At 37.5% G+C, this 12,855-nt stretch overlaps 1 protein-coding gene across 2 annotated transcripts in view; it reads left to right on the top strand.

Annotated features, from left to right (window-relative positions):
- The window catches only part of LOC118811512 (complexin-1), a 56,966-nt gene extending 44,407 nt beyond the window's left edge, over window positions 1-12,559 (top strand). The window contains exons 3-4 of one of the 2 annotated variants that reach the window (XM_036575743.1): window positions 1,709-1,884; window positions 8,120-12,559. In XM_036575743.1, the coding sequence (XP_036431636.1) occupies window positions 1,709-1,884; window positions 8,120-8,317 (374 nt within the window). In that variant the 3' untranslated portion in view covers window positions 8,318-12,559. Of the gene's footprint in view, window positions 1-1,707; window positions 1,885-8,119 lie in introns of both variants that reach the window. The other variant, XM_036575744.1, reaches the window with a different exon arrangement.
- The last annotated feature ends 296 nt before the right edge of the window (window positions 12,560-12,855 follow it).

The raw sequence follows: 12,855 nt of genomic DNA, 5'->3' as shown, positions 1-12,855 counted from the left end.
AAATGTGGTCTGTGCAAAAAGCACACATGAAAATATATTTTTAATGTGTTGCATGATGCTATCCTAAGCGGAAGTCTGTTAGCTGACACCAGTAATCAAGAAATAGAGGGTTACCTCACTAGCAGGTGGGCATTTGCCATGTCTAAATTGGGAGAAAAATCAACCCCCCCCCCAACCGCCACCCCATTTAAATATTTAAATGTAAAAATTTAACTATACATTGCACATACTATGATGGTCTGTTAATAAAAACATTAATGTGAAGTGATTCTAAACCTTTGAACCACGCTGTAAAATCAGTTACATATCACTGCTGTCGAAACAAAACCTCGTATTTCCAAAATGGTAACTTTACAGGAGAAGGAAAAAACTGCTTTGTTTTTATTGTAAGTCAATGGAACCAGACTTTTTTCCAAGTAATTTTGGGCCATTTATTTTGGTCCATTTATTATGAAATTTACACAAAATGTAAAAAGCAACAGGCATCTTCAGAATATGACAAAAACTCCAAATCGACAAAAATGGAGATACAAGGTTTGGTTCCAACAGCAGTGATATATGTCTGAAGAAGTTCTGCTGAGACTAGTGCATGACGAGAATGTACACTAGTACTCACTTCCCATGGTAACTGATATCTGAGTGCACAGTTTAATCTTTTCCAGCTTATAATGGATTTAGGCTCTAGTATGACATAGGAAAACACAGAATTTAATCACAGTAGAAACAAATGTGACAAGTCAGAATCAGAACAAAAGGTGTTTTGTGTTTTGATTACCGAGCCCTGTTGTTAAAAGTTGTCTAGTGAGAATATTTTAATGAGATTTGTTCTGTTGTGTTAAGAAACATCTGGCACATTTTCACACACTGCTGGTACGTACCTGAGGAATCTCTCTGAGGAAAAGCTCAGTGGTCCTTCTCCCTGTACAGACTGAAGATGTGCCTTTAGTATGAAGCAATGTGTCATCCTCTCAGTTGATCAGTTTGCATTATTATTCATGGATATTAAAAGGGTGAAATTGTGGGAGATTGTAATGACCTTGTTTTGAATCATTTTAATACATTGTTCATTACTGTCAGCTGATTGAATTAAGGGCTGAATAATTGATGCCAGTCGCTATGCTATACATGTCAACATCAAATATATTGATAGTGATGACGAACTCCATCTTCCATGTTCCCAGTAATGTGATGTCATGTACAATATCCAGTTTTGAAGTGAATGTGACAGTCTCTTTTTTTCCAATTAGTCCAGTCTTTTACTCACTACCAGCCTATAGAAATGTAACCCAATGTGAGTAATTAATGCAGTACAGAACTGAAATACAGCCTCTGCTAATGTTCACATTTGGAGACAAATGGCAAGCACTGACTGTGTATTATGAATGGAGGGTCGAAGTAATCAGAACTTATTATCTGCTCCGTTTAAATCCTGCAGCCCCTCACACTGCATTAATGGAGCCTTTTGTTGTAATGTTCTGACCCTTTGTCCCTTTCTGACCCCACCATGTCCCACTGTCCCATTGAAAAAGACAGAACTGGCCACTGCAGGGGGATATAAAAGAGATGGAATAAGTGAAGGAGCTAATTCGTTATCTTTTTTTAATCCAGCTCGTGTTAAAGGGAGTTCTCAGCACGATGTCTTGCATTGTGTGATTCTGAAGTCTTTTGACTCATATTCAATTTGTTCTTTTTTCCCTCTCCTGTAAAGGGGCGACCAAAGACATGGGCAAAATGCTGGGGGAAAAGGAAGAGAAGGATCCTGATGCAGAGAAAAAGGAAGAGGAAAGACAAGAGGCTCTCCGGCAGCAGGAGGAGGAGAGGAAGGCGAAATATGCAAAAATGGAGGCAGAGAGGGAATCAATCCGACAGGGCATCAGGGATAAGGTAAGAACCAAAAGGACTCATCACCACTCCATTATCTGAATGGATCGTTTAAAGCCCAAGTTGAATAGCTTAATTGTACAGTACAGCTCAGTAAGTTCTACATCACATTTGTTATTCTACATTGCATTTGTTATTATTACCAATTACTTATGAAGTTTTACTACTTATGTTGCAAGTTAATGCTTATACAAACTTAAAGGGACAGTAAGTTACACAAATAAGGCTGCAATTTATGTTCAATTCATTAATTATGACTTTAATTAATCGGCTAATAAAAAAAGAAAATGTGCAGACAGTTGTCTGTTAATAACTCAAAAAATTAGCAAATAACTAAATATATAATAATTAAAAATATAGGGATTAATCATCCTTTTGTACAGTGCTCTTTCAAACATACACCTACCATATCTGCTAAATCACTTTGATCAAGATCAACAATGCCACAAAATGCCTCCTGCATTACCTTCGAAGTTTTTTTATAAGGTTTTGTTCCAACAGTGACAATATATTTAATAGAAAATTGAAAAAAACTGCCAACACTAAGCAAAATATCAAATCTACTAGTATTTAATTTATACACTCTTTACTTTTGAGCACTCTACTGTCACTTTAACTTATCTTTCCTTCCAACCTTAAAACTTACATCTGCATCCTTCCTAAAAAACGGTTCTTCAAGAAGTTGCTGACATAAAGCCCTTATCAAAAAGGGAAATAAGTGAAAAAGCAGTAATTTCCAGAACTGAGAGTTGAGAACATTATTAAAAGATAAAAGAAAAAAGAAAATGGGATTACTAGCTACTGTGTAAGACCTGGTAGCACCAACACTGTCATCATCAGATAAACCGTACTTAAAGCTTTCATCTTTGAGAGAGAGAAGAACATCCACCTCCATTCTACTCTAGAAAATCAAGCTAAAGATCACTACAGATCTGAAAAAATCCACAGGTGTTTCTGTCCATCCTTCCACTGTGAGAAGACAACTCAACACTATGTGTCTGAAAGGGTGTGTAGCTGTCAAGAAGCTGTTTCTGAGAACAGCAAACAGACAAATAAAAAAGAACATTTGCACTCAAACTGGGCATCTGAGATGTAGAGTAAGGATTTATGGACTGATGTGTCTAAATTTGTGTTTGGGATTATTTGAATCTTGAGCTGCAGAAAATGCAACCTCTAAAACTGAACTTTGGAGGTTTGAAAAATTGATTCTAATAAGACGCTAGTATTCTAAAAAATATACATTTCAAATAATTTGTTGGAAGCTTTAAAAAAATTGAGACATTTCTTTTGTAGATGTTTCCACAATGACTGAGAATGCTGTAGAACATGATTTAATGAAGAATGATTTTCAGAATGACTTTAATAGCGAAAGATCATTTTATATATATATATATATTTTTATTTTGATCAATATTTGAAAAGCTAAGCCAAGTATGTGCAAGGTGGAAATTTTGCATTGAGAAGTACATTGAAGCAAATATGCTGTTAGTTATAATCTCATTTAATAACTTCTTATTGTTTCCAAAATAATAAAACAATAAAAATAAAACTACTGGCTGAAAGTATTTATCATCTATATTGTATTTAAGTTCATAAAAATAAAATAAAGTAAACTATAAACAATTTAAAAATATAAGTAAACTCTACTAAAGTGAGAAACAACTCTATTTTTCGCAGATTGTTTTGGAATATTTAATGCAGTTGAATTAAAAAGCATGTTTTCTCGTGTTAAGCTATGTACTGGGTTGGAAGGGCCCTGGGGCTGCTTGTTTTGGTCGAGAGGAGAGAGAAAATGACAGCTAAGCCTCGCCAAGCATTTTGTCGTGGAGAGAGGGAGAGGCTGACTCTGCTTGACTTCCCCTTCTAAAACTGCCACACAGCCTTTTTTCAGCGTGACACCACTGGTGGAAAGAAAAAGTAAACACGGGGGCTTCAGTACTCTGTCTGCTCCGCCAGGGATTTAAATTCACTTCACTAAAGTTTGCCTTTTCTAAATGAATTATTACAGCTTAGCTGACATTCCTGTATGAGGAATTCCATTAGTCATGTTTGTCAACTTAATGATGCATTTATGCGCATTCGTGACAGTCACCCCAGTCATCAAAGCCTTTATGCTGCATTCATATTAGAAAATGTAGTCACAGTAAACTGCAAGGAATATTGCCATATTATCATTATCGTTCATTGGCCTTGTTCACTTCAAACAAATCTAAGTACTATGTTTATTTCAGTAATGAGGCATGAAAGTGATGCTGACTGCACATTGTGTACATTAAAGGGGCAATAGCATGGAAAATTTTAATAAAAAATACCATTCACTACTTTATATATATATATATATATATATATATATATATATATATATATATATATATATATAATATAGATATATATAGCTATCTATGGAAACTATTCTGAATTCATCTTGATTGTGGTGTCACAGCCATGACCACATGGACATATGACCAATGAACCTACCACATTTAGACCATCCGTTCATGTTAAGTGATAAAGAGTTTTATTCCTGCAGACAGTGGCTAAAGCCGATTTTTTGCCTTCCCTGATGATTTCACTCTCAACTTAACAGTCTGTTCTGTACATTTAATTTTGGACAATGCAGGGCAGCCAATCTGAACAGAGGTCATTTACCTATATCAGTCTTAAAGGCACAGTAACAAAAACAGCATGTTGTAAAAGATATGGTGAGGTTGGAAAATGTTCATATATAATTGAACCACAACTAATTTAGAACCCACACAAATATTGTAAGCGGACTTCAGGAGGAAAAAATAAAATACAAGAAATATGTGGAGTGTGACCTCCATAATATAGCTTATAGTCATTATGTGATGAGGTAGATTTCTGCAGTTAATGGAATGCATGCATGGCAGCACAAAATGGTGAAATGTCTCCTACTGTGAGCCAGGTTTGATTAGAACAGATAAACTGCTATGCAGAGCCATATAGTATGCATCAGACTAAAGAAAAGCCGAGAGTCCTCACCCCATGGGCCTAATTTACCACTAGGGTTCTGACTGCGTGTCCGCATTGTGTTGAGGACGTGACTGAAATACTGAGGATGCGCCACATGCACTAAACATTTGAGTTTGGCACCCAATTTCAAGAAACCCCCCAAAGCTTAAGTAATATCAAGTGCCCACCCCTACTCCATCTCATATTAAAATATATTAAAGAGATTCGCAGAGCAAGGGGTGGGTAAAATGGTATTATTCCTCGCAGATGAGTCAGGGATGGCATGAAATCATTGGCAGGATAGGTTGCAGCTGAGCCCCTGCGCACATCTGATACGCTTTGTGGTCACCACAGGCTGTGTTATCTCTATTTTAATCCATGTATGCTCACAGAATCACATTTATGTAAGGTTTAAATGTCGCAGGAGAGTCATATATTTATTTTCCTCTCAGGTGCAGTGGAATCAGTCAGCGGTCCCCTGCTGTTCCTCACACACATTCTCTCATGCTCACACCTCAGCATGTTGCTGTTACTCTCCAGGAAAGTTACAGGATACAGAGGCCATTATCTGTTAGTCCACACCACCAGTCACTGAAAGACTGCTTACTGGACAGTCTGTATTTTCCCTCAATGTTTCCCATGTTGCATGCAATAAGAATTAGCTAAACTAAACTAACAGGGCCACCTTTACCCACCGAATCACTGATTTATATTTCAGTTCATATTAATATTAATACTATATGGGTAATTATAAGGGTTGTAAGTGTTATTCAGATGACTAGGGATAGATTTCACATTTCAGTTGCCATTATTGTTGCTCTGATAAAGCTCTTATTGATCTCAATTCTGTTCTGAATCGGAGGGCAAGTTTACTGAGAAATTATTCCAGTGCAGCCAACAATAAAGGCAGCATGATGCTTCTTTTATATAGTGATAGAAAACACAGTAGCACACAGAAAACTCAGATTTCATGTTTTAATACATTGTACAGTGCTGAACATGGACATGCATGTGTTTTGATGATCTTGGAGACAGATTTTAATGAATAAAAGGTGACAAAGCCAAAGTCTCTGGATGTATTGTATAGAGTTGAGGGATTAATGAAAAGAAACAGAGCCAATAGGTATGTAGTTTTTCTTTCTTCTCACTCTTTAGAGGTCCTTTTTTCTTAACAAAAAATCTCTACAAATGCCAAAAAAGAGCACAGAACTAGATACTAAGACAAGGAAAAATAAATTAGCCTTCGTTTTTCAGCCTCAGACTCTTGGGGCAGAAACAAAGAACAAGTGGACCATTTGTCATTTAAGCACTTGTCTAATGAAATGCCCTTCCCTGCCAATATTTGGCACAGTGTTTTAATCAGAACACTTAATTGTAAATGAACAAGTGCATGTGATCTAAATGAAGCTGAGAAAATGCTCAGTGAATCAGTAAGCTAATTGTCAGGACAGTGGAGTAATCAGGCAGCTTTGCCAAGTGGCAGTGTGCCAAAGACATGGTCATACAGTCGACTCTATGCCAGTTTAGAGGTAGGTCCTCTCAGTCTCTACTCCAAATCCAGACTGTGGCTGCATGATTAATCGTATTTTTAACGACATGGTGATATGAGTTGTCATGATGAACGCATTGTTAAGGGCTGCAGTGACAGAATGGATCAAATTATGTTACACACACGCAGCACAAGAGTGACACAATTAGATTGATGGGAATGTAGCATTGGTATGCTCTCCTGGGCTGTGCACAGCTCTAAAGCTGCTCTATCCTTAACAACTAACCTTAATCATTTAAATGTGATGATTATTCTTACTGCCAGTGTTGTGTGTAAAATATATGAAGCAGTGTCACAACAAACATGCATCACTATATAGGCCCTTTTAAGGAATGAAATATATATTTATTAGTAAATAGCTTAATGCCATGTATCTTAGCCCAGTAGTAATTCTTCTCTTTAAAAAAGCAGTTGATATCGTGCGCTAATTAGAAGAACTTGGATTTGGTTCCAGATTTCCCCTCAGTGCCCTCAGGCATCACAGAGATTCTTTCAGTTTCATCACAGCACACTTGATTTCATTTAAAGAAGCACTGGATGAGCTACAAACAATACCAGGCTGCTATGAGGAGAGGTTTGGAAATTGTTAAAGGAACATATTGACATACATAATAAATTCATTGTATGTCATATGTATTATATTAGTGTTATTCAGAACAAATAAACACACTGCAAATTAAATATGTTTTTAAATATAATTACCTCAGGTGTCCAAAACCTTTGCACAGTACTACAGAAAGACTGTTCAGGCTATGCTGACCGTTTTTCTAACAGCCTTACAGTGCACAAGAAATGCACCCCAATTGTAATGTTAGCTATTACTATTTCATTATTTTTGTTTTCCACTTTGCATGATAGTGATTGGTCAGTGCAATGTCCAACAACTTTATCAAATATTGCATTTTATGTCCATAAGATGCAGCCTTAATCCAAAGTATGATTGCTAAAGTGTTTGGAGGCTAACACGTTCTGAGACTTCTACTGCTCATGCACTCATTCGAAGAGCTAATCAGAAGAATATTGGCAAACTCTTTTCCTTTATGACTCAGCCTTTTCTTGCAAATGAATTTTTGCTTTTTCATTTCCGTCTTTGTTCCCCTCCTCTCCTCATATTCACACTGTAACCTTATTAAATCACCAGGCTCACTGTAATGGACTCCTTGCAGTGGAGTTGGTTTATTAGACTTGACTGTCATCACTGATATTAGTAATCTCTGAGGAATCTTTGACAGGGCGTACATATCTGCTCTGAAAACACACACAGCAGCTCCCGGTCCAGTCCAGCCTTAATTCAGCTCTAACACGTCTGGACAATTTTCTGGACACAGACTGGAGTGGGAGTCCCCACTGACAGATCAGTTTATTGCTGAAATAAATTATGCGGTTAGAGGGAATTCTCCACAGAAATCTGTTTTTTAATCAGTCCATTTTTGAGCCACACTTGATCTGTGGCAGCAAAATCATTCTGTAAATAAGTCAGATCCATTAATATTTCAATGTTTGAAACCTTGAATAAATGAGCTGAAAAGCTAACCAAGCCAAATGAAATATTGTACGTAGATCAGATGGAATTCCACAGGACAAACAGCATGGCAGCACCAGGATGGATTTGAGGAGATCTGCTAGGTTGCTTATGCTGAAATAACAGGAGAGATGCAGAAAGTGCATTGATACAAAAGTGGTTGATGTACTAATGTGTGTTGTTGTGTGTTGTAGTACGGTATAAAGAAGAAGGAAGAGAAAGAAGCGGAGGCTCAGGCAGCCATGGAGCAAGCGTCCGAGGGCAGTCTTACCCGCCCCAAGAAAGCTGTGCCCGCCGGCTGCGGTGACGAGGAGGAGGAAGAGGAAAGCATCGTGGACACTGTCATGAAGTTCCTCCCAGGTCCACTCGTAGACATGTTCAATAAAAAGTAACAACGTCTTGGATATATTGTTATTAAACCTGTCATAAACGTCATTACGTCCACCAAACCTTTCCCCTCCACTCACTCGTTCCAAAACCTCTGGACTCAGTCAGTGTGCCATGACATTTGTCTTTAACTATGAGTTGGACATTTTAGATGGAAAGACGACTTGACCTGTGCACTAAACAATGTAACAGATGCATACATGCCTGATGCTGTTTCTCATATTGAAGACAAATTTAATGCCAAGTTCTCTCTGAGTCCAGGCCATGGAACGACAACAGTAATTACCCAAGCTCCACCTATTTTGTTTGTAAATAGACTATTAAAAAAAGACTATATATGAATACCAGAATATATATATATATATACACACAATGACTAAGAGAAAAAGCCATAATTTTAACTTTGGGGAAAATCCTCCAAACCATATCGTATTTTTGATTAAAGTTTGCTGTTCTGTTATTGATATTATTGACCAGTACATGTGGTAGAAATGTATATAATGATTTACATATTCATTTGAGTTCCATTCTGTGAACCAGTACGGCACCATAATCCCACGATTCGCTGCGTTTTCTTGTATGAAAATATTATAATTGGAAATTCTGTACAATGGAAGTGAGCGAAAAAACATCGTTTTTTGTTTTTTTTAAGCATGAAAATGATACTTTGTGACTGCACTGTATGTCATTTCGTGTGACATTTTTAGACGAAATACATTGATATTTAAGGCAATAACTCTGAGTTTTTTGATTTTGTTGACTCATACTTGCCACAGTATATACATAAAGACATGATTTTTGAGCTCTTCCTTCAAAAGTTACGTCCCTCATCGTGCTAACCATCTCTCTCTGGAAAACAAGATTTATTGATTGATTACGGATTCAGGCATGTTAGATAATTACAGTGAGAGGAACCATAGAGCTAGGTGCTGTGTTTAAAATAGCTTAGCTCCTGGGTGATATCGAGCGCATACTACTACAATTGGATCAATAGGGCTATATATATATAAGTATATAATCGTCATCTTCATCGCTGTACAGTAAATATTGTAATTCAATGTTTACATATTTATGTTTCGAACCACAACTCAGTTGTGTGTACACGTTAAGTGAACAGACAGTGACAACAGTGCAATATTTGTTTTTGAATGAAGATGTCCTGTGTCAGTTGGTTAATTACGGGAATGCTATCCCAAATCAGCAATAACAGACAATCTTCATCGTTATGTATTCAAGCTTAATTAATGAATTAGAGAATGTTAGTGTGTCGTCTTCCTAGTGCCAGTCAAGCTGAAGACTTGAGATAAGCCTCATGAAAATGCATCTCGGAGAGGGAAGCAGGGAGTTGAGAACTCGTTTTATTTGTGGGTGTGAATTTCAGAGTATGATGTTAGGCCCTTCGAGGTGGAGCTGGTTTTGGGTCTCTGAGCCGTGGACTCTCGTGTTGCTTCACAAAGCGGTGTTTTGGGCCTGTGCTTTGTTTCTTTGTTTGTTTAATTTGTTCTAAGTGTTGTTGTTGCTGTTGTCGTTGGTGTTGTTGTCATAAGTGTTGTTGTGATAGTCCGTATTCGTGATGATTGCTCAGCCAAGAAGGACAACAATGGGTCCAAATCACTCAAACATGAGGCGATAAGCTGAAAATGAGCTGATTGTGAAGCCTGCTTTTTTCTTACTGTCGATAATCTGCTCAGTGGCTTTATGTAAAGTTTGGCTTCATGCTCACATGCAGTAACGCTAACGTTCAAAGTACTGTAGATAATCATAGTTAACATTACAGTAGGTCACGAGTCAGTACTAGCTAGTCTAGATTCAGGTGAAATCATCAGTCAGACATCTAAGAATGCTGAAAATGCATTAATATGTAAAGTTTTCGAGAGTAATGTAGTTAGCTATCGGCTGCCAATGGAGTGCTTTAAACATTCCAAGATATTCCAAACATTCCATCTGGCCCTTGCTGGTTTCCCAGAATTTTTTTGATTAATATTCAGCTGCAGAAGCCTTTGTGCATTTAAATGAAAAATTAAATCCACTGTCTGTAGAAAATATTGTAATGAGCCACAAGTTCTCCATTAGAGCTCAGCCTGAGCCGAACGAAGTGGTGCAGTAGCACACAGACAGAGCAATCTGTACAGCTATCTGACCTGCCATGTAACCCTGAAAGCAACGAGTTAAACGTAACACATATAGGATATCACTGTGCTCCTCAGCTTGCAGCTTGATTGTGCGGTGATGGTGTCTATCTAGAACCGAACAAACTAATCTGTCGCTAAGCTGCTTAATTGGTGGGAATTGCTATTTAGATTAGCTGTCAATCATTCTCAAGCTGTATTTTCAGATCTTACTGCCACTACTCTCATTAGTCCAGTGTTGAGGCGTTTTTCCTGATATAGCAGACTTGGCTATAAGTGCAGTACTGTGTGCTGGATGAAAAGGTTTAAAAATAGGTATAAAAACTTTATTTTCTGAACTTCTCAAACCAAGAAGTGTAATTGATCCAGTTAAAGAAAAGCCTGCCTTCGTCACTTAACTGTTCTGATGTAACAGAGGCCGTGTCCAGAGCACAACTGCTGTATTTTTTTCTTCAGTATCTGTAGAAACTGCCTTCAGCTTCAGTCTTTGTTGCTGATTACATATTGTGGCCTGTGTGATGGTGACTAATATACTTTGGCAAGACTGCCCAGAATCTCCATCCCTGACATCATTTACCACTGCCCATCTCCTCATCAACTATGTTTTCTAAAACCAAAGAGTGGTCTTCATTCTGATAAAATGTTTGGTGTGTATTGGTTCATTTCTTCACGTGTTTGTCAGTTTTGCTTTATTTCTGGTTTCATTTTATCAGGTGTTAATAGTTTAATTTCAGTTCTGGTGTCATTTCATGTCCTTAAGTTCAATCTGAGTCTTTGAGTTTGTGTTTTTTTTTGGCATTTTCAAGTCTAGTTACTATCCAGAATGTATGGAAGCCCATTTCTACCAGGTACAGGAGAAAAATAAACACCTGGGTTTTTTTCTCTTCCTCTGTTTTTGGCAGCATTGTGTGAAAATAAACTTAATATCTTGAAATAATGACTTATTTTGATAATGACTTAATTTGAGTTAGTATCTCAAAATAATAACCTATATCCTTGAAATAATCACTTAGTAATATTGTATTAATAGCTTGAAATAGTGACTTACTTTCTTGGAATTTAATCATTTCAATAATTTGATTCAACATACCAAGTCAAATTTTTGAGAAAATAACTCATTTGAGATCAGGTCAGCATTCTAAGAAAATAAGTCATAATTGCCGGATATTAAGTCAATATTCTGAGAAAAGAAGTCATCATTTCAAGATACTATCTCAATATTTCAACATATTCCTGCCAGAAACAGAGAAGAAGGTGATTTTTCCTCCTCTTCCTTGTGGGAATGGGCTTCCATAAGAATGTGACAAAACTAATAAATTCTTTTCAGTTCAAGACTGGACTAAAGTCTACCAAGCTTAACTCATAAAGTCATGAAGAATACATTCTTGTTGTCAAACACAAAGAGCTTCTGTTGATAATCTGTGATCTGAGTGGCTTTGTGACAATTTCCAGAACGTGCTTTTGTCAAATCTTGCACAAAGCAGATCGCAAACACACAGTGTGTTTGTGATTTGCTTTAAGTACGATTTGACACAGTCTGATCTTTGTAATCCTCACCGTTCAGGGTGACCATCCGTTTTCACTCAGATACTCATAGCACTGGAAAAAATACTGCCTGTAAGAACACTACGAACTAATCCATTCTTGTGAGCTGAATGTACGTGTGCTGTTCCTCTGCATTGTCCTTATTCGTGTCTTCTCTGTGCTGATACAGATAAACGACTCTTGCTGTGGTTTTTATGTCTGTAACTTCTTCTTGTTCCTGTCTTTTTCCAGTGGTTGTATTTTTGAGAAATATGTTCCTCCTATTTGGTGCGTTCTTTTTTATTTATTTTTGTTTGGGTTTCTTTTGTAACTGTGAAAGAAAAAAAAGACTTCGCACTTCTCTTCTCCCTCTCTCCTTTCCCTTTCTATCTCTTTGTTGACAAAATTGTATGCATGCATATGGTGTGCGCAGTAGGCAAGGTTGTAAAAGATACTTCTGTGTGTCTTCGGTGTTTCTGATTGCTCCACCTGTTAGCCCCCACTGCATGCCCATTTTAGAATGATTTTAGAACTGTAACATTCCTGCCAAAATGGAATCACCGCACACTGAGAATAAAGTGATTTCATATAATCGTTCATGGTCCTGTGTTTCTGCTCTGCAGCTGGGGCTGCTGGGTATCACAAAGTTTTCTTGAAAGCGGAGGGAGGGATTTCCCTGAGTATCTGGCGGTCCCTCTGCGGCACGCACTCTGCAGTGTGGCAGCCCCTCGCTCTGCTTTCTACCAGCATGGAAATCAGATGCAAAGCAGCTTGCGTGCTCGGATCTTAGGGAGAAACACTGCTGCATGTGTCGTTTTGACTTTTTTCTTCTTCCCTCCAGCTGGATAAACAACATTTTTTTTATTCAGCATGGTTGCTCTACATTTGCA

Source organism: Colossoma macropomum, unplaced genomic scaffold, assembly GCF_904425465.1.
Source record: "Colossoma macropomum unplaced genomic scaffold, Colossoma_macropomum, whole genome shotgun sequence".
NCBI lineage: Eukaryota > Metazoa > Chordata > Actinopteri > Characiformes > Serrasalmidae > Colossoma > Colossoma macropomum.
This window is presented reverse-complemented; position numbering and strand designations above follow the sequence as displayed.